Here is a 26380-nt window from a genome sequence, read left to right as displayed (position 1 = left end):
AAAAAGAAAAGAAAAAGAATAATTTTTGAAATATTCTTTTGCCTTTGTTGTTGCTGCTAAGGTGACTCTTTAACCTCCTGGAGAGTAGTACAAGCAGTTGTGAGCTGTGGAGATTGGACTGCACTGCAAAGGCCTTGCTTGTGTCCAGCTCTAGAGCTTCCTCCAGTTTGCAGCATGGGAACCAGTGTGGGTCCTTCTGGCTTTGAGCACACTGTGTTTCTAGAGAGGCCTTCGGCTGCCAAAGCCTTTTAAAGGTCAGTGAAAGGTGTAGACAACAATGCAGACACACTTCCTCCCACGTCACAGCTGGCTCTGTCCACTACCCTTGCAGAAAACACTGCTATCTGTTTAACCAAATGGCACTACTTTAATGCTCTCCAGAGTTTATCATCGAGCAGCCACCGACACTAACACGGCTTGGTCACCAATTTTGACGGGAGGAATTTGCAAGGATCGTTTCAGCATGAACTGCTGAGGCTGGAAGAGCAGGCAAGCTGATCTCTACTCTGACATGAGGTGCATTAGAATGGAGGTTTCCACTCTGGGCTGTTGCAGGCTGGGAGGGTAAAGAACTTGCTTTTTTTTTTTTGGTCTTTAGGGAGCAGGGAAGCCTATGGATGCATCTATCCCACATGGAGACTCTTCTACAGATTTAATGGACAGAAATGCAAATAGGCAAGATCACGCAGAGGCATCCTTGAAAGATATGGAATGGCCCTGGCCTCTCCCTCTGGAAGAAGCTGTCTGCCTGCAGTCTCACGCAGAGATGCAGTCTGCAACTTCAAAGGCAAGAAGAGATGGTCTAAAAAGGACGGCAAAGTGGTGACAGTGCAGAGATACAAGGCAGCAAATGAAAATATGGTGAAACTGTGACTCCAGAAATCTGGGTCACTGTCACACTGGGGGAGAATCTTGGTTCTGGTCCAGAGATGTTCCATGATAAAGAGCATATCCTGAAAATTCTGGGGAATGGGATGAATAAAAACAACACAATGAAATGAATTACTTGACAGTAATAATAATAAAAAAAAAATAAAGAAATTGCTGATGAAATATTTTTCCAGTTAGAATGAAGCTTTTTTTTTGTCCTTTTTTTTTCTTTTTTTTTTTTTTTTTTTTTTTTTTTTTTTTTTTTTTTTTTTTTTTTTTTTTTTTTCTTTTTTAAGCAACATTCAGATGGGCAAAATAAAGAAAAACAATCTTTTGGAAAAATTATAGTTCAGCTAACCCTTAATTAAAATTTAGATTCAGTTGTCCTTTAATAAAAGCAGCCATTATTGTAATTTGGTTTGTGGGAAAATCATTGTAAAGCAAATTAATCTGATTTCAGCATGACACAAAAGAGGACTATAAAGGAAAATGCAGAATAATAAACAAAAATGAATGAGGAGGAAAAAAAAAAGGGGGGGGGGAAATGTAGCAGATGGGTCCAAAGGACGGACTCTAAAAATTAATTCAGGGGGAAAAAAAGAAAGAATAAAAAGGAATAAAAATTAGTTAACTAAAGAAAACAGACTGATTTGGCAAGCAGATGTTAGAAGGAAGATTTACTTCACACACCAGAGAGTCTTCTGCATCTCTGTGGGATGGCTTTGCAAGTGGCCCAGCTGCCCTAGAGTCAGCCAGCTTAAAGTCGGTCTTCCAGCCTCCCTGAACATCTTCGTTAGAGAAATCATCTGTCCTACCACATTTCTGAATGTCATACTTCCTCTCGTAACTGGGCTTGGCCTGTTCGCTCCTGGGCTCTGCAAAGGAAGGTCCCAGGTCACCGAAATCTTCCTCGATGCTGCTTTGCCTGGTCAAGGTTTTCCTGCGGGCCAGCAGCGGCCTCGAGCTCTTCCTGCAGGAGCAGTGAGCGGCCTGTGAGCAGCAGCGAGGGGCCACGTTGGCACAGACCGGGTCACAGGTGGATCTGAAACTGAAACGAGACTCCTCCTCTTCGCTGCCACAGTCCAGCCCGCTGTCCGGGCTCCTGGAGAGGGACCGGCTGTATTTGCATCCTCTGTCGTCTGCGCCAAAATCCTCCGCGCCCGAGATCCTGTGCTTGGCTGGGTACCACAAGTTGTGCTGCTGGTCTTGATTGTAGGGCCTAGGTGGTCTAGAGTCTCTAGCTATTCTGGGGTTCTTTTTATAGGGCATACCTAAACCCTGCTTGTACAGCAGTTCAGAGTATTCCCCGTCCTCTTCAGCTACTTCTGGAATACTGAAAAGCTTTTTACTGTGGTGTATCTGCTGTGAAAAGTCAGGCTGTTCCAAAAAAGTGGCTTCAGTGGTCTTATCCTTAAGAGTATGTAATGTTAAAAACCAGACAGGGAACAAACAGTGTGTGACAAAAGTAAAATGGGAGGGAAAAGGGAGAAGAAAAGAAAAATAAAGACAGAATTAGTTTTAGAGCAATGGCAAACATAAGACATGCAGCTTATTTAGTGAAAAGGACGTCATGCTTTGAATGGGAATCTGTGAAAAAATAAAGATGTGATTAAGAAGTTGCTGGGTGTCAGATACAACATGAGAGGTCGGTACAAACAACTGAGTGATGCTCTTAACGAGAATAAACTCATGCATTTAAAATCAAAGCAGTAAAAGCCATACAGGTTCCAGCATGGTGAATGAGAATGGCATTAAAACACATTCCTTGCACCATGCCAAATTGCTATTTAATTTTTCTTTTTAACCAGAACCCATATCTGAGAAGGACAATTCTGCTCTAGCAAGCTTTCTTGCTTTGCATCTGTTAAAGCATCCTATGTAAGCAGCAAATATGTTAAATCTCCTGACAGGGAAGAGCTATTCTGCAGACATCATTAAGGGAGTTCTAATTGCCTTTTTAAAATTCTAAAAAAGCTGCACCATTTTTAAAGCTTGGCTTGCACAGAAAGGCCCCTGAGAAGCAGGAAGCTCTCTGATGTCGCTTGGTCTGCACCGCCATCAGATCTCTCATCATAATCTTGCACCTGCTTGACAAAGCCAATATTTGAAAATCAACCAATTAGCAGAAGTAAGTAAGAGTCTCTGTTTGCACCAGAAGCAGGTAAAAACTATCCCAGCCTGGGTAAAAGAAGCATTCTGAACGTGACAGACATATTTTTGTAATTTTTCTGGTTCCATTTACACAAAACACAGGTTGGTCTGACCGATGAATCCTTATGAGTGTCTTTGCTGGACTCTGAGAAGAGACAAGAGGATGCAATGCAGGAGGTGCTGGTTTGGACTGACAGGCTTTGTTGATTCTACCCCACAGAGATCATCTCTCCTTGTACTTAATGCCCAGATCAGGGAGCACAACAGCACCCATAAATGACAGGATCATCCTGGAGATTTCACAGTACCTCTCTCTCTGGGCACGTTAAACTTAACTGAGTCTTGGATGTTGCCCCCTTTCAGGCATTAGGAACTTTCTTATGACTATTTTACCTACTTTCATTCCTTTTTAAAATGTGTATCACACTTGTGAAACAAGAAAAGCTGCCATATAAGTGGGGAAAAAAAAATCAGAATGAACATTGATGGTTTTGATTCACTGCTGCATCAAGAGAAGCACACCTGTAAACCTTAACAGTCTAAAATTATTTACTGCACCAGTGAAGGTTCTGCCCCTTTCTTTCTAAATATCAGCACTGGCAGTACTAATTCAAAACCAACAAGTAAATGTACCTTCTGATGCATAAAGAACAAGAACAGTCTAGAGATAATTCTCTTTTTCCCAGAGGAGAGGGACAGAAGCAGCATGCAGAAGGATTTCACTTTCAACCTTTATGTTAGCAGAACAATGGAAACTCTGATTATTTCTTCTTTTGAAAAAATACCTGTCTCATTCCAGATAGAATAAAAAGGCTGACCTTATAGCACATGAAAGCAGTTACAAGAATGGTCAAAATGCTTGTATGCAAGAGAAAATAGCATTGATTTTAGTTAAACAACGTTTTCAAAAAAAAGTTGGCCTGTGGGTTTGTGCTTTCTAAGAAAACACAATTTGTGTAGTTACTACACACAGAAAAACACAAATACAATTTACATGTACAAACATAATAGGGGAACTATATATTTGGCATTGGGTAGGTTAAATATTCTACTTATGCTTTCATTGTTAAAATAAAGTTGTCTTTCTTGATGAATATTCTTTTGTAGTGTTAAGGCAATATTTCTGATGGGTATTTCCTACTGTCTCTGGTGATTCTTTATATCCCTCTGGTGATGACTCAATAACCACCAGAGCACAAGGATGTCTGATAATGCATTGATCAAACAAAGCTGATCCAACTCCCTTTCTTACAAGAATGCTTTAGAGCCTGTGAAGAGATGGGACTAGCACTGGAAATGGGGACAAATCACTCAGACATGAAAATCACACATTGTTTTTTTTGATATGTACATAATTTGGTATTCATCTCCTTGCTCAGAAACAACTCATTCTCTGGGTAGCACATGCAGCATATCCTCATATAGACATGGAAGAGGTCCCCAGGTGTAGAACAGACATTGCAACTGCAACAACTACATGTAGGAAAACAGTCAATTAGTTAGAAGGTTAGCTATCCAACAACGAAAAAAAGAAAAGGAATAACTGCATTGAAGCGGCCCAGTTCTAGGTCTACAGGACAGCGTGAGTTTTAATGGTCTGCAAAACCCATAACTGACCACAAGAAGTGCTTTGAGGGGAGATTCCCTGCAGCCACACTTACCTTGAGCGCGTTGTGTGAGGTGACACTGACCCGCCGCCTCCCCCCGTCCTCCAGCTGCATTTCGGAGTACAGCTCTTCCTCATCTTCCTCCATGATGTCAGACAGGTCCGAGCCCCTGCTGCTCTCTGTGTGGTACTCCTCCCCGTGGCAATAGTGAGGCTGGTTCACAAGGTGAGAGAGAAAAGGATCTTTACTGCCTGTAGAGCTGAGAGTCCCTGGATAACACCACCGAGGACCAGAGCGTGTCCCACGTTTGGATGTCACGCTGATGACCACGTACAAATGATACCCCGTGCCTTGCTGCTCTGCTCTGCTGGAGACATCCTGTGTGAAGTGTGTTTTGGCCACTTATGGTCCACATCCAATCTTAATCCCAGGTGATACAAAAAAGGATATCTCCACTCACAGTACCGAATCTGGTTTTAGTCTTGATTAAATTCCCTTGATTTAAAGAGGTCCTTCATGCATCAGTGGACTTGCTGCCCAAATTGTAAAAGCCCTAGGATAATTCACATATCATCTGTTCTTCACAGCTGTTTCTTACATCACATTATAACTTAAAAGTGATCAGCATTTAATCCTTGCAGGGTGTTACCACCATGGTATGATATAGGTAGCTGATGACGTTTGAAGCTTTAATTCTCTTAAACATCGTAGGAATAGACTGGCCATAACACTGGAAATTTGGGGCACTGTTCATACATTTGTAACTACTTGAACATCTGTAATAAACAGAACCAAAATTCCAGAACATCTCAGAACTGGCACAAGAGGGAATGGTGTTGCTTGGACCCTTCAACGTGGGAGGTCAGATGTTGGGCTAAAAAGCTTATTTGACTATGCCAAGACACAAGAAAATATCTCCTCTCTAGAATTTACATTTCTTTTGACAGTAATGTAAAAAATTGTTTTACATTTGTTTTCAGTGGGATCAAACTAAAAGCTGTGCAGTTGTGCAAAATTCTTCTGGCAACATCTTTCCATTCCTTACAGTATGCCAAGTATACAGGATTTTGGGTTTCTGTAATTATTAGATTACAGGTTGTGGTTTTTATGGAACACATAAATTCTTCCCACATTCCCTTTTCCCACAGCATGTTTTCATAGGCAGCAGTGACACCACACTAAAAAAACCAAGAACCCAAACATGACAGTCCAGTCACATTTTCTATTTCAGCTTTTCCATCTTCATTTTTTTTCAGTTTCCAGTGCTCAAACCCACTGCTTGGGCTGATGGTCTGGAGATGCCTGGTGCATTCAGCTCCCATTAGGCAGTGTCAGGCTGCAGCAACAGGACACACATCTCCCTCCCCAGGAATTCCTGCCTGTCTGTACAGTTTACCAACACAGCCACAACCATCAGGAGGTGACCTGGACAGCCTGCTGAGCTTCAGGAAGTGCTTGTTTTATGTCAAACACCTGACACAACGACAAAACCAGGCTACTTACTTGCTTTCCAAGCTCTGACCCTTTTAGGAAATCATCCACTGAAGCTCCCCTTCTTTTGACATGGGGGGAATCATAGCCATCCTCCTCCTCATCAGAGTTGGCGTACTGGGCACTGCTCCTGTCGCTGAACACGCTCCTCCTCTCCATCTAGCAAGGCAACAAGAAATGGAAAATTGTGAAGCAGACTCCATCCTGCCACCAGGGGAAGAAATGGCAAATATAAGAACTCAAGCACACTCCATTTAAATGTCCTCAGGGTTAAATCAGTGTTGGTTTCCCCTGACTGGAACCTTTAAGGAGCGTTCAAGAATTTTTTTTTGCTTATCATATTACTGTGGCTCATAACCAATTACATGACTCTCTGTGATCATCAACTCATCTGCTTTCTTCCCTGTACCACTTGTGTCAAAATTCTCAGTATTCTACAGTCAGAGGCTGCTAAAAAAGACACTGATTTCCCCTTGGCAGAGAGTCAGGGGTGACCTCAGCACAGACAAAAGATTCAGAATGAGACTCTGGGCTCTTCCTCTGCTCTGAGGTGACTCCTGGCCTCAGTTACTCATTCCTGCTGCTTACTCTCCTGACAATAACCCTCAGCCATCTACCAGGCTGGGTGAGGGCAGAGAGAAGGCACACAGTTCCTGCAGCAGCTTACCACAGGGGAAGAATTTCTACTACAGGGGACTAAACTTGACAAGTATCACTGGCGGAATTTGATTTAATTTAGAATGAATTAATCTGTAAACTTCTGTCCATATTCCTGAATTAAACATTTCAAGCATCACTTAAATTATTGTAATTAAACACGGTTCAGAGTATTTGTTATGTCAGCATTTTCCAAACTAGAAAAAGTGTTTCTGTTGTCTTTCCCTATGTGGTTCTTAAAACACTTTCACCTCAGAGAGCCCAAGAAACAAATTTTCTCCCTCTACTACATTTATTCCCATTTTCTTTATTTATAAACAAAAGGAAGAGACATACACATACATATATATGTGTTTATCAGACCTTAGTGATCCAGAATTATTCAGGTTCTCAAAAGCTGGCTCAGTTCACCCACTGGCTCAAAACAGGGACAGTCAATAAGCTGGGGCTGTTAAGACATGTGTGAGCTGTCAAAATTAATGGAGCTATTTTGGAGATACGATGGGAGACCAAAAACTGGACATAAGTGATGACTGCCAGATGAAGGACCAGATGAGGGTGTATGAAATAAGTGGCACCACAGCTTGCAAAAAGTAACAGACAGTTGTGAGCAGCTTGTGATGAGAAAGTAACTGCCCAGGGCACTGGGAGTATTTAAATATCGCATACTTGGGTAGAAAAACCAGAGCATGTTGTCAGGATGCATAGACATCAGCTGTACCGACCCTTGAGCCTCAAATATGGGATTTAAATTAACCAGCAAACGTCTGAGTCACTGCAGCAGCCATGGGTCACAGTGGTGTCCAAACCAGGCAGTGCCCTTTGGGCAGTGATGCTGTTAGCAGCTAGAGGAGGAGCTGCACTGAAAAGCAGTGGTGAATATCTGTGCAAATGCAGCACTGAGAAGGGCAAACACGTCAAAGTGCCTGTGGATCCACGGCAGACATAACAGTGCTTTACATGCCCAGAACTCCAACACGCTGCTTCACCTCAAACCAGGGACCCTCAGAGCTCAGGAGCGAATTATCTGCTCCCTAAAGCACGTGATGAAAAAAATCTGCGTGCCACAATCAGTAACACCAGCCCCCCAAAAAAGCCTTGAGAAAGAAGTCCGCCTTTACCCTATTGCTCTCTGCGACCCTTTGTGCAGCTTCTCTTGCCATGGCCTTGGCGACGGTGTTGGGGATGGGTGTGCCTTGGGGCTGAGGGAGGATCCGGTTGGGGGATGGAGACCTCCTCCCGTGGCCGTGGAAGTTGGGGGGCTCAAGTGTGTGCCCATGGACAGGGGATGCCGAACGAGTCTGCTCCCACGACTCATCCCTTTTTAAATGTGGGCCTAAATGTTCTTCTTTGGTTTCTGGGGCTCCGGCACTTGCTAATGGCTTAGATTTGGGAGCAGTTCTGGGGTGAGGGGTTGGAGGCACCAGGAGGTCGGGTGGAATGGCAGCAACAGAAGAGTCCACTGATTCCCCTTGTGCAGAGAGCGTTCGAACAGTGACTTCCCTCGCTTCCAAACTCCTTAGTCTCAGCAGCTCCACCGGCGTGTTCTCTGCTGTTGGGAAGATCACCTCTGCCACCTGAGAGCGCAAACAAACAACTTAGGAGCACGAAAACACCTGCCTCCCTCCCCTCAGCCCCGCTAAAGGACAACCTTCAAAGCCTTAACCTGGAGTGAACTATTGCCAAGTGTCTCCAGAAAGGGGGCTCACGAGCCAGTTGTGCACAAACAAAAGAACGGGGTCTACAGAAAGCTGAGAACCCCCTGCAGGCACCCAAGGAGCTGTCACATCTTGCTGCCTTTACCTGTGGGTTGGAAATCCCCTAAAGGTGGTGTCTGCAGTGCTGGGAGGAGAACTCACCCGTTGCCCTCTCGCATAAACACCGTAACCTGTGACATTGGCGCCGTGGGACGTCCCCGTGGCCGTCAGAGTCGGGGGCTTCCAGGACACCTGGATGGTCCCTGGCGTGGACCCAGCCCGGACAACGACATCTTGAGGTGGAGCTGGAGGACCTGAGGAAGATGGGAGAAGTCGCTGTTGCTGGAAACTACAGATCTCAAAGCATTTTTTTAAAAAATTTTTTTTTAAGAAGCCAAGATATCCCTGTTGCAGTTGTTACGTGAAACCAGAAGTACGGGCTCAGCAGGTCACGGAGCAGGATCTGACTCCCACCTTACAGCCACTAACTGAACTGTGTTCCTTTGCAAGATGGTCTGTACTTGCACCTTGCTCTGGATCTGTTTTTAACCCTCCAGGCTGCATAACTGATAGTCTGAATGCAGGACGTGTTAACAGAAAAACAGAAAAGGCCCAGGATTGGCACTGTTAGTGGAAAACTGCTGCGAGGGACAGCAAATGACTTCTTGGGATACATGTCTGCACTGAATGCACACTACACACTCAGAAATCACTTTCAAATTCTGCCTCTCTGGACCATCAGGGGCTCCAAGTGACAGTTTAAGGTCCAGAAGCACAGCGCAATGTCAACTGCAAGCTGGAACATCAGCATTTCCCACCAGCAGCAGGCTGGTTAAAGGACAACTGGTCTCACTGTCTTTCCTCTGCACTGAAGAAAAAAATGCATCCAGTAACCTCTTAAGGCACTTACAGTATGTTAGTGTAATAGCACACCAAATACATCCTTAATTAAAAGACATTGACCTACTAAAAATAGTTCTACTGTGGCCAGAAAGGCAAAGTAAAAATACCATAGAGATTATTAGTTCATAAATTTTTCAAGCATCCTGTTGTGCTAACTTAAGAGCCAAACCCTGAGAAATGTCTCATATTAAAACATCTCAGAAGGAGGGTTCAGCAATCCCTGCAGAACAGCCAGGAGAATACAAACCTTGAGTTTGCTTTTCCCGGTGAACTAATCACAACCAGTTCCTGTTCATCTACCAAAAAGGCCACAAATGTCTCAACTGTGTAGATGACACAAGTGTAAATACCACACAGGTCTCAGCCAGTTTGCTGGCAAATTGCCAGTGCATTTCACTAGTTTGCTGTCACTGAATTTTTTTCTCCAGAGGGCACGGAAATAAATCATGGTCATGTTCAGGACAGCACAGGCACAACAGGAAATTTTTGCTTATACCATCCCTTGCATCTACCATGTATTTTTAACTTGCAAGTCCAAAGTATGTAAATTGACCTAATGCTATTTTTGGCCAAGACAGATTTTGGTCTGGGATTGAATTCCAGCCTTCTTAACCGCCCTATTTTATTGACAGCCAGCATTCCCAATCCAGCAGAGCTGCTGAGCTTACATGAAAGAATGCATCTGATCTAACCCAGTATCCTGTCAATGACAATGACATTAATCTGCTCCTGCAGCAGAAGTCACCTTCTTTCCATTCTCCCACAACCAAACAATCCCCAGGGAATATGTCTCGACCTTCAGAGGCTGTGGCAGGGACAGGTTTAACAAAGTGTGATGCCCAAGGCTTAGCACGGTTTCTGCTTTCCCCCATCATTAAATGGGAAATTATTCTTGATGGCTTGTGATGGTCTTGGCCATCAACACAAATGTTTGTTTGGCCCTCATGGGGTTTTTTACATAAATTAGCACAAAACCAGTAACTGTCCCATGGGTCCTGATCCTGAACTTATTTCTATTTTTGGATCTGAGTGTCCAAGAGAGAAACTACTTCCATTTTAATTTAAGCAATTCCAATGCTTTGATGAATCAAGAAAATCAAAATTCAATGCTTTGATGAATCAATTGGTCAGCTGTCACTCAGCTTTGGCCTGACAGGAAGCAATGTGTTTTCAGTATAAATCATGCAAAACATGATATATTTATTCAAAGAGAAAAATGAAAATGTGACCCCTAATTGTCCTGCACTTTTCTAGCTTTGAAATGGGAGCGGTTACCTCAAGGTCATTTCTGCTTAATGTACTCCCCAAAAAACCCTGATTTTGATACAGTGTGAAAATATTAAAATATTCCCTGATCCCCGTTCCTTTTTTGGGATAAGTGGCTGATGATATCCTTCTCTGTAAGGATATCACCCAACCCATTAGTAAAGGTCAGAGCTTCTCAGCTTTAAATAAAATAAAATGAGCACTGAAGGTATTTAAGGAGGAAAAAAAATAATCCAGTCTGAGAAAAAAAACAGCATTAGTCACTTAATATCTTTCTTTTAACTGTGGTTTGAAAGAAGAAAGATGTAATTACTCAAAGCCAGCAATATTTTCAAGACAAACCCATGCCACACTGTGATGGTAACTCCCATCCCTGACTGATTTCATGGGATCCTTTCCCTTTGTTCCAATAACTTCTGAAATACAGGCATAAGCCCCTAATCACTTCAACAGTTGCTATTTCATTTTGCTGTAAAACAGTGAAAAGTTGACGTGCTTCGGTAAAAATGCTCTCTGTGCAATGAAGAAGAGCTCAGGCAGTGCTTAGCATATTCCAGCAACTAGAGGGAGATACAGCACATTCAGTGTTTGGCCTGGAAAAAAAACTCACAAAAAAGGCCTTTCCCAAACAGTGAAGAAGTTGAGAAATCTAACAAGTTCAAGCCACCATCCAGGCAGTGCATCCCAGCTCCCCCAGAACACATCCCAAGCTGGAAATGCCCACCCTTCCCAGCATGTTCTACAACAGCACCACCACCACTTACCTCACGGCTGTGATTCCAGACAAAAGAGTGAATGTGTGAGCTGAGGACATTCTTACTGAAACTATAAATCAACAGCATCACGAAGAGGAGACACAGGAGCTTAAGTCCCTCTCTGCTCAGCCAGCATGGCTGTCCTGCCTGTCTCCTCACATTAAAGTCACACACGCCAAGGAAGAGACCGGAATTAATTCCTGCTCCTTTGCTGGAATCAAATCCCAGCAGGGAGTGAAGTAACCACAGCTCAGTACATGCTGCTGACATCCCACTCGCCAGGAGCCACTTGTACCTGTCTGTCCCTTCTCCAGAGGGGGACTCAGGGATCTGAAACACTGAATGTGTAAGGAGTTTCCTCCTTGATTAGGTGACCTTGGGTAGGTGAATCTACACAAGGACACACCTTCAATTTTTTTCAGGTATTTTGCCATATACCCCCAAATCATGAGATTATCCTTTAATTCACTACATTCTTTCTGCTCTAGTTTTCAATTTCAATGTTCTTTAAACACCGGGAAATAAATGACTGACAACACTTATCACCATTCCTAATGTAAAAGCCAGGTGGGAAAAAAACCCTCAGACTTTCCAAATCAAAATAGATTTGTTGACTTTACAGATTCAGTTTGTACAGCGTGATTACAACTTCACAACCAAAATGCATTTACATCCCCTAAATGACTCTGTGGTCCTCTAAGAGGTTTGTCTTGTTTTTCATGAGAGAAAATGTCTGTAAAAAGTGCTTGAAGACACACAAATAACAAAAAAAATAACATGTCAGAAGTAAAAACTGGTTTTTTTCTCCCAGCATTGTTCACACCAATGAAAATTAATTACTTCCAGAGATATGATAACTGGACAAATGAAATACAAATGGAGATTAATCTGATAAAACACTTAGTGTGTTATCTGGAGTTTATCTCCCAAAAATGCATCTGGAACGCAGGAACAAAGAAGACAATAATGCAGGAGAGGAATTAATTTCAAATAGCATAAAGCAATCTAATAATCCCCAGTCTGCTTAAGAAAGTGACAGGGATTAGAGCAAAAAGCCAAAGGTTAAGTTGTTTTATCTAGTATTTTCAGCGAAACTTAACTGGAGAGTTTTGGGGTAGGGCAGAAAAATATCAAACCTGCTGGCAAGGTAGAAAATTCCACAAAGGCTTCCTTTTTTTCTCGTTGCTCCAAGGGAAGCTGCCAGGGCATCTGATGGGGCTTGGCCATGACCTTCACCTTGTAGGCCATATTGGGCTTCAAATTAAAAAAATGGTACTTGTAGCTAGCAGCCTTGACAATGTCAAACTCTTCTTCGTTAAGGAAGATGACATGACTGTAATTACTGTTTGTAGGGAGCCAGGACAGCTCCGCGGAAATCTGGGTTATATTGTCCACTTTCAGATTAGAGGGGGCCACTATGACATCCTTCCCAACCAACAGGGTGCACTGCAGCTCGTCGGAGTTCCCCTTGTTGGTGATGCTCTGGATGGATATTCTGTATGTGCAGGCAGAGATGTTGAGCTTCTCTATGAGAGCTTTGGTTCTGCTCCCCAAGGCGACGTTCATCCGGATCTCCTTGTCGACCAGAACGTTGTAGCTGCTGATGGTCCCCCAGCCGGGTGGCACTACCGGTGGCTCCCAGCCCACAATGACACTTTTGGCTAGTTGTTTAATAAGGGTGATTTTTCTAGGATAAGGCACAATGTCTTCTCCAATTTCGTCAATGTTCACGTCCAGAGTCCCCGCGCCGTTGCTGATCACACCGGAGTCTATGTGGCTTGGTGGACTTATCTCCAAGAGATCTCCTTCCAAAGTGGGACCCGAGTGGTTGATAAAATTCTGATCTTGCTCGCTGCTCAATGTGCTCGATAACCGGGTCTCGTTGTCTTGAACAAAATCCACAAAATTTGAAGGGACTAGTCCTCTTTGTCCATCCAGAAGTTCTCCTGGCGAGAAAGAGCAATGCCATTAAAATCCTTGGAGGAGAACACCTCCTTCATGTCAGCACCTTGAGAGTGGACAAGGCAAGGAGGAAGGCAGGAGCGCAAACCGTACGTAAACAACATCCACAGCTCGAGAACGTAAAGGGAAACACCAGGACTGCCAGCAAGCCTTCCTGTCAACTTTCATCTTGCCAGTAGGAAAAGCTGACACCATAAAATACCTTATAATTAGCTTTGCCTGCAAGGAGCGGCTTTGCTGGTGCAGAAACTCTGTTAATTAACAGAGCGATGATAAGGGTAATTTTAGCACCTGATTTAGCGGTAGACGAAGGGAAGGATTTGGAGCGCGTTTGACAGACGGACTGATTTCAATCTGCATGAATTAGCATGAATTCACAGGCTGAAAAATAAAAATATACCTTCATAGAAGCCATCTTCATCCATATCTCCGTATACGTACAGGTACTTTCCTGCCGTAAGAGGGAGCTCTGCCTCTGGATTTTCGTTTGGTCCATCGAAAGGGTTGTAACTGCAGGGAGTACAGGGGGCAAGGCTGATCAGGGGAATGTGTCTTTTACACAAGTTTATTAACTTTTATGTGTCTTTTATGTGTCTTTTACACAAGTTTATTAACTTCTACAAAGACAAGGTAAAAAAAAAAAAAAAAGACAGAACCAGTGAGTTTCAGATAAGGAAGCTACTGAGAGACAAAAATTACTTATAAAGTATTTAAATCCATATCCATCCTGAAAGAAACTGTTAGTCCCCGAAATTTTTATCATGACGGTTCTTTATATCTGAAATTTTAAAGTTCAAAGCAAAGATGCGAAGGGCTTTTAAATCTTTTCCTGCTGGAGAAAGGAATTTATAAGGGTAGACTGAGACATCCTCTGTAAAGTAGGAGGTACCAATTTCGTGTCATTTAGACACTGCAATATATACTGGTGGGTAAAAGAGTCGTGTCATGTTCAGCTCCTTCTGACAATTCAAGCACGTGAACATGGCACCATTTTGCAGTCAGTGCAAACAGCAAAGGGGTCTGTTATCCATAACATTGATTCTATGTAATGATTCAGTGTGTGAATAAAGTGAGGGAAAACCTAATGCTGAATATCACAACTGTGTATTCCACATGTAATGAGATGGGGGGTTACCTATAACGGGCAATGCAAAGATGGACTTTCCCAGAATATCTCTGCTTTGAGGTATTGGAATTCTGATCATTATCCATCTGTAGAGGGGGGAAAAAGAAAAGAAAAAAAAAAAAAGATAATGTTATTACAAAGAGCTGCATGAACAGTTTTCCTGACAGGTGATATAAATCAGATAGTGAACATGCAACACTGAGAAGAAACAATAATTAAATTCCAACATGAAATACAACTGGTTAATTTAATATTGATAGCAGTGACTAAGCACTTAAGACAAATGCTGAGTTTAGAGCTAGGAATTTACCATCATATTTAACTCAAATCTGCAAAGCCACACATTTATTCCATTACAAATCTGGTCTACAAAACCCAGACATTAAATTGTGGTGCTGAAGCAACACAGACTCTGCCTGTTTTAGCTCTGCACCAGGTATCTCACTGCTAAAACAGTAATTCTTTCTCTTATGCTTTGAGCCTAGCAGAGTTTTTAAAGTGAGAGACAAACGTCCTTCCACTTATTTTACAGTATGCTGTGAGCCATTTCAGAAAAAAATAAACAACTTTTACCCTGTGCTTGAGAGAACTTTAATTAAAGTAGAAATGCCAGGTAAACAGTGGGATCAAATAACATAAACTGTCTGAAAATTGACTGATATTTTACCATCTAACCAGAGTGAACACTGAACTGCAACTTTCACCTCTACACCGGTCCCTGCCAATAGCACATCAGAAAAATACTGAGTTAAGTCACTTTTCCTCTGAATTAACACTCAAGAGGTGGGTTAGCACAGCACACACTATTCTGCCAACACCTGACCCCAGTGAGGAGCACAGTAATAGTCACAGAACAGGCATTTTCCCCTGTGTAGAATTTGGGGATGTATGCACATTTGCAAGGGATATCACCCTGGCACCTTTATATGGAGCACAACTCAACCAAGGATGACTATTCTAGAAGCTTTTGTGACAACCAGGGCAGTTTCAAATATATTTTTTTGCAGAGTATCACTATTTATTTATTTATTTATTTATTTATTTATTTATTTATTTATTTATTTATTTATTTATTTATTTCAGACTTCCCAGCACTATTGCTCCATTTTCAGATTGTATTCATACCCTCTCCCTTAGGTCTGGATATCTCTGAAAAGGAATGGAGCTTAATTTCTGTGAGCTTGCATAATGTAAGTGTGGATCACATAATTACACTCCAGAAGGCACAAAACGTACAATTCTCCAAAAGAGGGCTTGACATTCTCAGTGAGAGATAACTCAAAAATAATAGAAAAAGGGAATTAAATTTGACGTGTGCTTTTTCTGTTCCTTGCTGTTAGTTCTGCTTCCCTAAGTCTCCTTGCTAAGCTGCTTTTTTCTGCCTTGACTATTTTTCCTGTGGCCTCTTCTAAAAGCAGTGAATGTTTCCACTTTTCAGTAATGCTGCTACACAAATATACACAAATATTTCTTGTGGATAATCTTCGGATATGCCCATGGAATTCCTCCTGTACAAGAATCTAATATTTTGTTGAATATCCTACACAGTACTCAGCCTTGTGATCCATTTAGAAACACTTTGTTTCTGTCAACTTCCACAGGTTCAATAGCAATGAATTTATGTAACATAGATAGAAAATATGCACACAGTTGCAATTTATTTACTCCTGTAAAGATTAAGGAAGGGATTCCAGACTGCAAAGGGAGGGGTAAAATCTAAAGATTATTTCCTCATGGGTATCTGCCCACACAAAACAGACCTTTTAGTATTTAATAGAAAATTATACCCTTCTCTAAAGTTTTCAAAATTTGTCCTATGCCTTTTTTCATATATAACATTTCTCCTAAATATTAACAAAAAATCTTGCTATGGCAGCTTTGAAAAGCTCTTCTGAGCTTCCCAGCAGATTTCTACCAGAATCCTCCAGAATCCTCCTCTCTTCCATTTGCCCAGGCTGGATCAAAGTTACACCTTTAGTTAGACAGAATAAAACCCACTGATAAACCTGCAGAACACAGACCTGCACCAACCCAGGCACAGAAGTGCTGATTTCCACCTCCTGCACAGAGGCAGTGACACGCTCTGCCTGCATCACTGAAGGCTGAGGCTTTCAGGGAAGCTCGAGGTGCTCACACACCTATTTTTTTTATGCTGTGCAACCAGGATATCAGTCCTTCTTTGAAAATATCAGTCCCATTCCCACTGATGGTGTTCTCAAGCTGTCTCAGAAAATGAGAACATTCATGTCTTGACTTTCCAAAAGCAGGTGGATCAACCTGCCTCAGCCCCCTGGAGCAGAGGAGTCTTGGCCCCCTCTAACACACATTCTCAGTAAGAAATTTAAAAAGACTCACGTCTGAATCAAATCTGCATCTTGGGGTACCAGATCTTGACTTGGACAGGAATGTAGGTTTGACAGACAGTTGTTCTGGTTTGTCTCCAGATATTTGGAGGGGTCGTATAAACTCTGAAATCACACAGCGACTTCCAGAAGGGCTTTCATGAACTGGCAGTGAATAAAATACACACGAGAACAAGGAATTACCCTCCAGCAGAAACACTGCCAATTGATCAGCAGCAGTGAGTTATTTCCTTCTCCTGTTAAAAATCCTTCCAGAAAAAGACTACAGTAGGTAGACTGCAGAACACAAACAGCTCTGCCTACATGGTTCCCAGCCTCTTTGTAAATCACATAAATCACAGCAAATATGCAACAAAACATAATGTAGAAGGTATTTTAACTCCAAAAAGGTCAAAGGTACATTTTTCCTTATTGAAAAAAAAGTCCACCTTCATTCTGAGCGCTGTCATATGCATGGAGAAGTTATCTGGCATGCTGTGGAACATACCCAGCACCAACAAGCTGCTGTTAGAATCTTTAATTCTTTTGGGGACTCTGTCATATACAGGAAAGTAGAACTGAATCATATGTTTGTCTTCTAAGACAGTGACTGAAATGCTAATGATTTAATTGGCAGGATATTCATTTTGAAATGAAGTGGTTTGACTCTTGTCAAGCAGTAAGTGCCAAGAGCACCTGCTTCACACTTTGTGAGAGTTCCTCTTTAACACCAGCACTAAAACAAGCAATTTGATCACAGTTCCATCTCTCCAGTTTCTAAAAAATGGAAGACTTGGGCTGTGAAAAAGGAAAAATCTTCAGAAATCCTTCAGGAATATTTCTGTTGTGCTTTTAAAAACAGTTTTTAAAAAAACATAAAAGGGTAGCGTATACTGCACACTGAATAACCCAAGGAGGCAGCCTTGCAAGAGGCTGATCACTCTCATCTACCACTGACTCAGGTGAAAATCAGGCCTAGAGGTGAGGGGAGACAATTAAAAAGAACAACGTCATCAAGGTTGCAAGACAGACTAATAAAGTGTTACATAAAATGCTTCCACATTTTTTCCCTTTTACTGTTAATTTAGTCCCCAAACCACAGGACAGCAGGAAATTGTAAACTGAGCTTAAGTTATACCTGCAGCACGAGCAGGAGTTAAAGCAAGGTACAGTCCTTGCTGACACATTCGGATATGCAGAGTGAATTCTCCTTTCCATTACCATAATGAGCCTGTGCTCTAATTTTTTCAGCCCCTGAATATGTGTAGGTTCAGCAGTTCCTCTCCTGCTTTGCCAGAAGTCTGGACAGCAATGCTTTGCTACCGAATTGCAGCTTCCCAGACCACGTCACCAGCAATCAGTGGAGCCTCTTTATTCAAACTGCAGAGGAGAATAAGCTCCAAGAATATCATCAGAGGGTTTTTCTGGTGTTCTCAGTAGTCCATTATGATTAATTTTCTCTGCATCGCTGTAATTTACAGCAGGACAGCTTAAGCCCATTGACAGCAGGGTAATGTACAACTCACCACACAAAAGATTAATTACACCCAGCCCCGCTTACAGCAATCCCCAGGCTGGAAAAGGGCACATTTTTTATTCTTGGAACCTTTCTCACATATATAACAAAAAAGTCATCCCTGTTCAGAAACCTTTAGCCAATTTAGCTCCTTCTGTTTGCTGTTAATGTTCTTGCCATATCGGCCTGTCAGCGCCAAGCCTATAAATAATTGGGCCAACTGTGATTATTCATTCAAAGGAAACTGCTGTTTGGTCTCATACCTCCTGGATTCTTCAGGCTTTGTTTTTTAAATTAGTTGCACAACATACCAAATGTGGAGAAAGAATTCTAGGACAATCTAGCCCTTGCTTTGAATACATAGAGGATAAATAGGATAAAACAGGCATTACAAGAACTCCAGGAGAATCAGGACACTGGAAGATCTGTGTTATTATTTCTTAAAGCAGTTTAAAAATTATTGCATTTTCAAGGTCTTCTAATATCTGCAATAAACTGGAAAGAACTGATTTTCATGTGAGCCTTATCATATAACTTTAGCAGTTAGTTCCTGTGTATTCTGGAGAGGAGCCTCTTTAAAAGGTCATGAGACACTTAAATAATATATGCAAATTCATGCTGATTCTATGTATGTAGAGCCACAGTTGGATTTAAAATAAACACAAGCATCATCAAGTAATGCCTTTGCAAAAAAACCCAAAACTGGGATCCACAGCGCACAGGAGCACATTCCTCCTGAAACCTCCTGAATCTCTGTCATCTCCTGATCATTTCTACAGAGGAGGGTTATTCCTGCAGATTGTGAATGCAGGATACACAGAAAAAAAGGCTGCATGATGTCCCTGGGCTTGGGCAACTGAATGTGGAGGAGTGAGACCTACAGACTGTTTTAAATTTTGTTAACTGCAAACTAAGCAAAACAAACCCCAAAGGAAACACCTTTCCTTTCATTTGAAAATACAAGATGTCAGCTCATAAGAAAATGCATCAGCATCTAGAAATGCCTCTTTTTTCCCTCTAAATACTAGAAAAGAACCTTATAAAGCCACGGGTTTTTTGTCCATAAAGTCTTCCTGAAATCCACATATGCTCAAAATGGCCTTTATTTTCCCTTGCCTGGCAAATATCTGCTTAGGAAATCTGAAGAACACCCTTTCAAGGGAAAAAGAAGATCACTGGACCTAATTTAAATGTTTCAGGAGAATTAAAGCTGCCCATACTTGCATTACAATTAGACTCTCCGCTTTGTTTATTGCAATTGCTGCTTCCATATGGACTACCTAAATTACCTAGGCAGACCATTTAAACGAGCCTCTTATCTGATGAATAATAAATCTTAAGGTTTCTGTGTCTGATTGTGACACGATTACATGTTTAAAGTGAACTTTTTATGCTCTAATCCATTCTGGCTAGGTTTATTTCATTTCCTGATACATTCAAACATCACCAATTAAGGCAAAGCAGCTGGTCATAAACTGATCTCATTTCCGTCATTTGCTTTGCTCTGAAAGCTGTCCCTGCGTTCCCTCTTGTGTTCTTTCTTCCTCACACATAATAAAAATAATTACACTTCTGGTTTGAAGAACTTGCTGTACATTACCATCATTATTGCGGAGGGGCTGATTTCAATAATTAGAAATCCTGCCCACTTGCTCAAACATCACTTTATTGTTATCAGTGCATTCATACTGAGAATGAATGTTGCCCAAGGATTTCTGATGTTTATTCACTAGTGCTGCAGGCCCTCAATTCTTAAGTCACAGAAAAATCAAAAGGTTATGGCAAAAGATTTACAGTCTTTAAAATGCCTTCAGTACAGACCTGGCCGTGTTTGCTGTGCCTTTACTCAAGGATTACATGGAATATTTCTGTTTGGTGTGTTTTGAAGGTTTTTAAAAAAGGTTTTTCCACTGGTATTTTATTAGTTTGGAGAGTCTGATTGAGCACCTTTAAAATTTAGGTGATTTTCATTTGAGGATGGGGGTCTGCTTAAATCAGTTGCAGTGATACAGGCTGGACCTTCACCAGCTGCCTGAAGGACATCTCAACACCTAATTACCTTTTCTTTAAAATTAATTGTTGCTTTGAAAACCCTGTCCTTAGAGACATGAAGAGCTAATGTTGCTGGTATTAAGGAAATTTCTGCTAAATTCTCATGGCTATCAGGAAATGCCTTCAGAGTTCTCCATTTACTGCACTTGGATATCCACTTAGGTACAACTTGCAGCTCCAGAAAAGCCTGTGAATTAACATGCACCACAGTGGTCAGGGCTGCCAACAGCTCCAATTTTGTGCTCAAGAACCCAAGGCATAGAAAAATACAGAGTTACTGAGCTGAAATGAAAGAAGGGTGTCACCTTGGTTCCTTCTGACTTGGTTTCACATCGAATTTAGCACCCTTCACTGAAAATCACTGCTCATCTGTAGCAGCAGGGAAATGATTTGTGATCCCTAGGCCTTGCTCCTCAGAGTTTTTCTAGAAGTTTGGGTAACAAAGTCGAGACTATTTCATATTTCCAGTTCCTTTTTCACACTTATTTTAGAACAACCTTCGGTGAATTTGTAAGCAATGAGAATCAACAGACAGCTGGTTTTTCGCACAAGTGAAGCGACTCCAGCGTGGGTGACACTGGGCTGGCTGAGGACACTCCTCAGCCTTGAGAATAACACTGCAATAATACACAATCTAACACGGGATTTACATGGAAGTGATTTTCAAGCGTGCCCAGGTAACCCCTTGCCTTGATCTTTGCAATTTTCTTATGAATAATGGATGGTTTACAAAGCTCTGTACTTAGGAGAGCCGTTGCCTCTGGCAACAGGAGATGACCTGGTGGAAAGTTCAACACAGATCTTGGATAAACACACACTGTTGACTCTACTGGGCACTGTGAGTGTAAGAACAACAATACACATGTAAATAAATATTTTTTAAAAAAAAACTTTACGTTCTCCATTTGTTTTCAAGCTCAAATCAACAATATTTTTGTTGAGACTCTTCTGTTTCTAGAACAACTGGGAGTTGGAGTTTTAAACACTATTTGAAACAGTTAAAAATTTAAACACACCTTCGCACAGTTTAGCAAGCAACTGTAGACATTATCCTCACTCAGTTCTGTTAAAATACATCCCATGAAACTCATTTTCAACCAAAATCACTTTATACCAGAATCTATGTTGTGTAGACAGTGTTTGCTTCTATTTTAATTTTTTTAATGTTTTACTTTCAATTTTTTTACAGGGAAGTGCATCATGTCTGTTGAACAAATGAAATTGAGCCAAAACCATATTCATGTCTGTCAAAATGCTCCCTTCAGTTTCCCCATTTTCTACCCATCTCTATTTACACTTCTCTTTTATGTAATGGCCAGTACAGTGTGTGTGGGTCTCAGTGCTTTCTTTCCCCATGAACTGCTACTTCAAGAAGATAGCAGAACTACCCCTGTGTCCCTGAAGCAGGGAAGCTTTGACAACATAGCCTGCATGTGCAGACAGTCCTTCTTCCTACAGTGGAAGTATATTTTTTACAAAAGAAACACACAATTTTAACACTAAACTGGTTTCTTTTCACTACACCCAACAGCAATTAGAGAGAATTCTGCTCCCAGCAGTGCCCAAACAAAACTGGAACAAGCTCAGTGAAGGCTTAAGAGATACTCTGAAATCCAGACAGGTCACAAAACGGGAACAGGAGTGGATTCTGCCCTCCATTTGTGCAGCAAATTCCATTTACATCACAAGAGTTGTATCATAAAACCCAGAGGGCAGAACCAACAGAACGCTGCTCCTTCCTTACCTTTGCCTATAGAAGTGGCTATTCCATTCATTAACTGGGATAGAGATTTACCAGGAGAACCAGAGATATCTGAGGATGCCAACGTGCTGCTGCTCAGGAGATCAATCTTCCCTGCCTGCTGCCGAAACTTCTCCAGCTCTCTGGACAGGAGGTTAAACTGCTCGCTCTGCGTCCGGCATTTCTCCTCCAGCTCTCGGACCTTGGCCTGCAAAACCAAGACATAACGTGGATGAGTCACTGACACCACAGCTCGGAATCCAGCAGATTTTAATGAGGCCAGGACAGGTAAACTATTTGGGATAAACAGATCCACCACGGTCTCCCTCTAATTCTCACCCACACTTAGAACGAAACCTGGTGGTAACCACATAATATTGAGGGAATTTCTCCTTTCGTCCCCGGTTTCCAAAGGGGAAATTCCTCATCGTGTTTTTTGGCAGTGTTAAAAAACAAACAAAAAAAAAATCACTGCCAAGAACACCTGCAAACAGATCCTACAGCTTTGTGACTTCTACACACATCTGAGTGTCAGTTTTGCGTGCTCTGCCCACTTTTTCTACAACTCAGATACATTTCTGAGGTTTGCCCATCCTTTGCTTCTTAGTTGAAGCCTCCTGAATTGCTAAATTAACATTTATGTCTTAAAACCCAGCAAGAACGAATACTTTTTTAAAGCTACAGTGAATCTCAAAGATAAAATTTCTCTGTATTCATAACACAAATTAATTTATTTCTGCTAAAGATGTCTCAGGGTATCCATCTGATCAATTATAAAACAAAACCCAATAAGAATCAGAGACACTGTGGGAGTTTTACACAAACATTAAATGCTTGGTTTTTTTTTTTTTTAGTCTTTCATCTCTTTTCTGTGGTTTTGAGGCCTTTGCTGCATGGATATGACATCTATGCACAATTTTAAAAGGACATTAAGCAAATGAAGTAAAGAGGTCTGGGTTTTTTGGTCCCCTCTTTTAAGGATGAGTTATTCTACTTTTTAAGAATATACACTGATTTTTCCACATGCAGTTATGGAAACTCTAGCATAAAATGAAAAATAAAAAAGCATCACAATCCAAATCTCAACAAGATGCTAAGCCCGTCTTAAAAATATTTTTGGAAAAAACAGTAATGTATTATTATTTATTAATTTTAAAAGCATTTGTATTTCAGTATGTGCCTTCTTTGTCATCTCTTCTGAGTATGAAGAAATTTCAAGTTGTTCTGTCATGACAGTTTGAAGCCTGGAAGAGAAATGCTTTTACTGCTTAAGGTTGTGAGTTAGAAGTGAGCACAAAGCTGGTACTATATAAAGAAAAAAAGGGCTCTAAGATCCTCAGTGGAGGTAACAGGAAGCATCCCTGTGCTCCTCCTCGTTTCTTGGCTTCAGGCATGTGCTTGCTTTGCTGTCAGCCAGCCAGACTCACCTCACTGGAGAAAACCTACGTGTCCATGGACGTCACTGCAGAGCGAGGCGTGTGCTCACAGCCCCAGAAATCTGGGATTTTGTTCTGTGCTGTGGTTCCTCCTGGATAATCTGCCCTGCTAACGATGGCACAGAGGTGCCAAGTCTACCAGACCTCCCTAAAACTGGCTCTGCCTATAGCAGTGGTTGTATGAGGAGACATTCTCTGCTGCAGACAGATTGAATGTCTGTCACTTGGCACTCGCCAAGCTTCTCATACGATCCAGAGCTCTGCTTCCAAAGTTAAAATGGCTTCTCAAACAGAAAATGAAGTAGACTTCATCCATTACGAGACAGATACTGTTCACACGAGACAGGGAAGATGATGAGCAACTTTCCAAGTGGACAGGTTTGAATTCAGACCAGTAATTAACTCATGTGTTCTGCTATGGAGATATCATTTCATAGTTTATCAGTTTGTAGCAACAATAGCTTTCACTGGGTGGTTCAAATCAACCCCAGGTGAAAATATCACATAAAATAGTCTCTGTATCAGCAAAGAAACAATCTGAATTCAGACAAAATCCACGCAGTTAGAAAGTTTACAGTGCTGAATAAACTACCAAACCATTCCTACTGGGCATGCTCGTAAGAAATTCGACTTTCAAAACCAGGATCTGAGTTCTCATCGAATCATGCCAAGATTAATTTCTCGTGGAAAAAAAAAAAAGTTCTGATTTTGATGATTTGGTATTTGGCCAAAAAAAAAAAAAAAAAAAAAAAAAAAAAAAAAAAAAAAAAAAAAAAAAAACAAAACAACAACAAAAAAAGCAAAGCATGCTTGCATAACAATGGTTCCAGCACGCACCTCATGCAAGGTTGGGCAGGGCTATCGGGCTCAGTTTAAAGGGAAAGGTGCAGGACTCAGGACAGGGAAAGGAGAATTTATGCCCTAAAATACCTGCATGCTGTCCAAGGTGTTCTGGATGAAGTGCAAAGCAATAAATCCCAAACAAGACACAGTAAACAAAGAGATGTGAAATAAACAAAGAAATAAAAACAGTTTTGAATACTTTTTTTGTTTGTTTTTACATTTCAAAGCGAAGTATATTAGAACAGTACCACGTGTAAAAACATGCATTAACACAAACCACGCTACAGAACGCTTCAGAAATCAATATTGCTGCTGATCTCACACTGCAAAAGGCACATTAAATAAAATGCTCCAAAATAATGCACTTGCGGCAATAAAAAGCGAAAGCTTTGGCAACCTTGGTGGGGTTGTGCAAATCGCAGGTTGCAGACAAATCAGCTACTCAGGAATTGTGCTCAGCTTGATGGGGTGGGGGTAAATAATCTCTTGCCTGCCTTGTTTTTAATTATGTTTTCCTGCATTATATACTTTCCACCAGGCATTAGATAATAATTTAATCTTGTGTTCTGAAAGCTAAAACAAAATTAATATATCTGGTGATAACGAAAGCCTATGAGCAAAACACGTTCTGTGGGAATATTGATTTTTATGAACTAATTCTTTAATTATTTATTTTTTTTAACACTTGATCGATGTACCTGAAAAAAACACCTTTCACCAAGGCATGACCAGCAAGTGCACACAGAAATACTGTGGGAAGCTAAACAGACTAGAAATCAGCTTTTGCTAAAAACAGATTTCCAAAGGCAATATTGACAATGCACTTGCTATGATCAATCCATGGCTTTGCCTGTTCTTTAAGGATACATTAACCCTTAACAACCATTTAATGCCTTTTCTTCTCATCAGGCAGAAAAATGAAGCGTTCTCTCTCTACCACACCCTTTTAAGGTTATTTGAAGTATCTAAATTCTTTCATTAGGCTTAAAATTTTAAGTCTCTTAACACGTCCCCTTATGTTTATCAGACAGTATTTAATTAGGAACATCAGGTAACTGATTGCTATTTGCAGCTGTATTTCCAGGCTAATAAATAATATTTCTCATAATTAATCACTTCCTTTAATACTATTAAAAAAATTTAAAAAAAAAGAAAAAGGTCCCAAATGAGAAACTGAGGTACACAAATCACTTCCAACAGCTCAGCTTAATGCACTCCTAACTGAATTACAAACCTTAGAGGATGCAATTATATTAGAAGATAGAAAAAAAAAATCTATCTGCCTACATATTCCTTGGAACTTTCAGAAGTGATGATACTGTGCAGTTATCACAGTCAGAAGGGAAAGGTAACACAGAGTATCTTACCTCTAGCAACTGAACTGCTCCCTCATGTTCCTTCTTAGCTTCAACCTGAGCCTTGTGTTTATGAAAAGGAAAAAAAGAAAAAGAGAAAAAAAAGGAGGAAAAGGAGGAAAAGGGAAAATCATTAGTCATGCCACATATAATATGCTCCAAGCACATGAAGTAGCATACTGTATACCCAAATCCAGAGCCAATTACAGTCTGGAAGGGGTGGCTCTGCCAGTATTACTCCAGCACTTGGGCTCCAAGCCTTTGAAATAACTGCTTATTTTTAGGAGATTGAATCTGAGGGAAGCTTAATAGCATTGGTATTTTGCTGGACCTACACAAGCAGGCACAACACACTGCAAGATCACACCATAAGTATCTCTGAAACCTTCTAAATTAACACTGAAATGGGGTTTGGTATTGAGGAGGTTCATAAAGTGGAAACCTTCAGTATCAGGTAGGAGAAAGCAACACAAAAATGAAGCTCATTCTTCCAATGAAGCATCAGTATTTATCATCAAAGCAAACAGCTCACAAAACACCTCCAGACAGGCTGTTTGAAAACAGCAGTGCAACATTTAGGGTCCAGTCAACTGGGTCAAAGAAAAAAAGA

General features: G+C 41.2%; 1 protein-coding gene across 15 annotated transcripts in view; it reads right to left on the bottom strand.

Annotated features, from left to right (window-relative positions):
• Positions 1 to 26380, bottom strand: part of RIMBP2 (RIMS binding protein 2) — an 88633-nt gene that overhangs the window by 15006 nt on the left and 47247 nt on the right. For 11 of the 15 annotated variants that reach the window (XM_027891034.1, XM_027891027.1, XM_027891019.1 and 8 more), the window contains 11 exons: positions 25783 to 25833; positions 22140 to 22344; positions 16841 to 16992; positions 14495 to 14571; positions 13760 to 13869; positions 12534 to 13343; positions 8636 to 8787; positions 7898 to 8353; positions 6132 to 6278; positions 4677 to 4841; positions 1561 to 2280 (listed from right to left, as the gene is read on the bottom strand). In XM_027891034.1, the coding sequence (XP_027746835.1) occupies positions 1561 to 2280; positions 4677 to 4841; positions 6132 to 6278; positions 7898 to 8353; positions 8636 to 8787; positions 12534 to 13343; positions 13760 to 13869; positions 14495 to 14571; positions 16841 to 16992; positions 22140 to 22344; positions 25783 to 25833 (3045 nt within the window). The remainder of the gene's footprint in view (positions 1 to 1560; positions 2281 to 4676; positions 4842 to 6131; positions 6279 to 7897; positions 8354 to 8635; positions 8788 to 12533; positions 13344 to 13759; positions 13870 to 14494; positions 14572 to 16840; positions 16993 to 22139; positions 22345 to 25782; positions 25834 to 26380) is intronic. The other 4 variants (XM_027891030.1, XM_027891031.1, XM_027891032.1 and 1 more) reach the window with 1 other exon arrangement.

Source organism: Empidonax traillii, unplaced genomic scaffold (assembly GCF_003031625.1).
Source record: "Empidonax traillii isolate 1590-97213 ecotype Southwest subspecies unplaced genomic scaffold, ASM303162v1 scaffold308:size980311, whole genome shotgun sequence".
Taxonomy (NCBI): Eukaryota; Metazoa; Chordata; class Aves; order Passeriformes; family Tyrannidae; genus Empidonax; species Empidonax traillii.
This window is presented reverse-complemented; position numbering and strand designations above follow the sequence as displayed.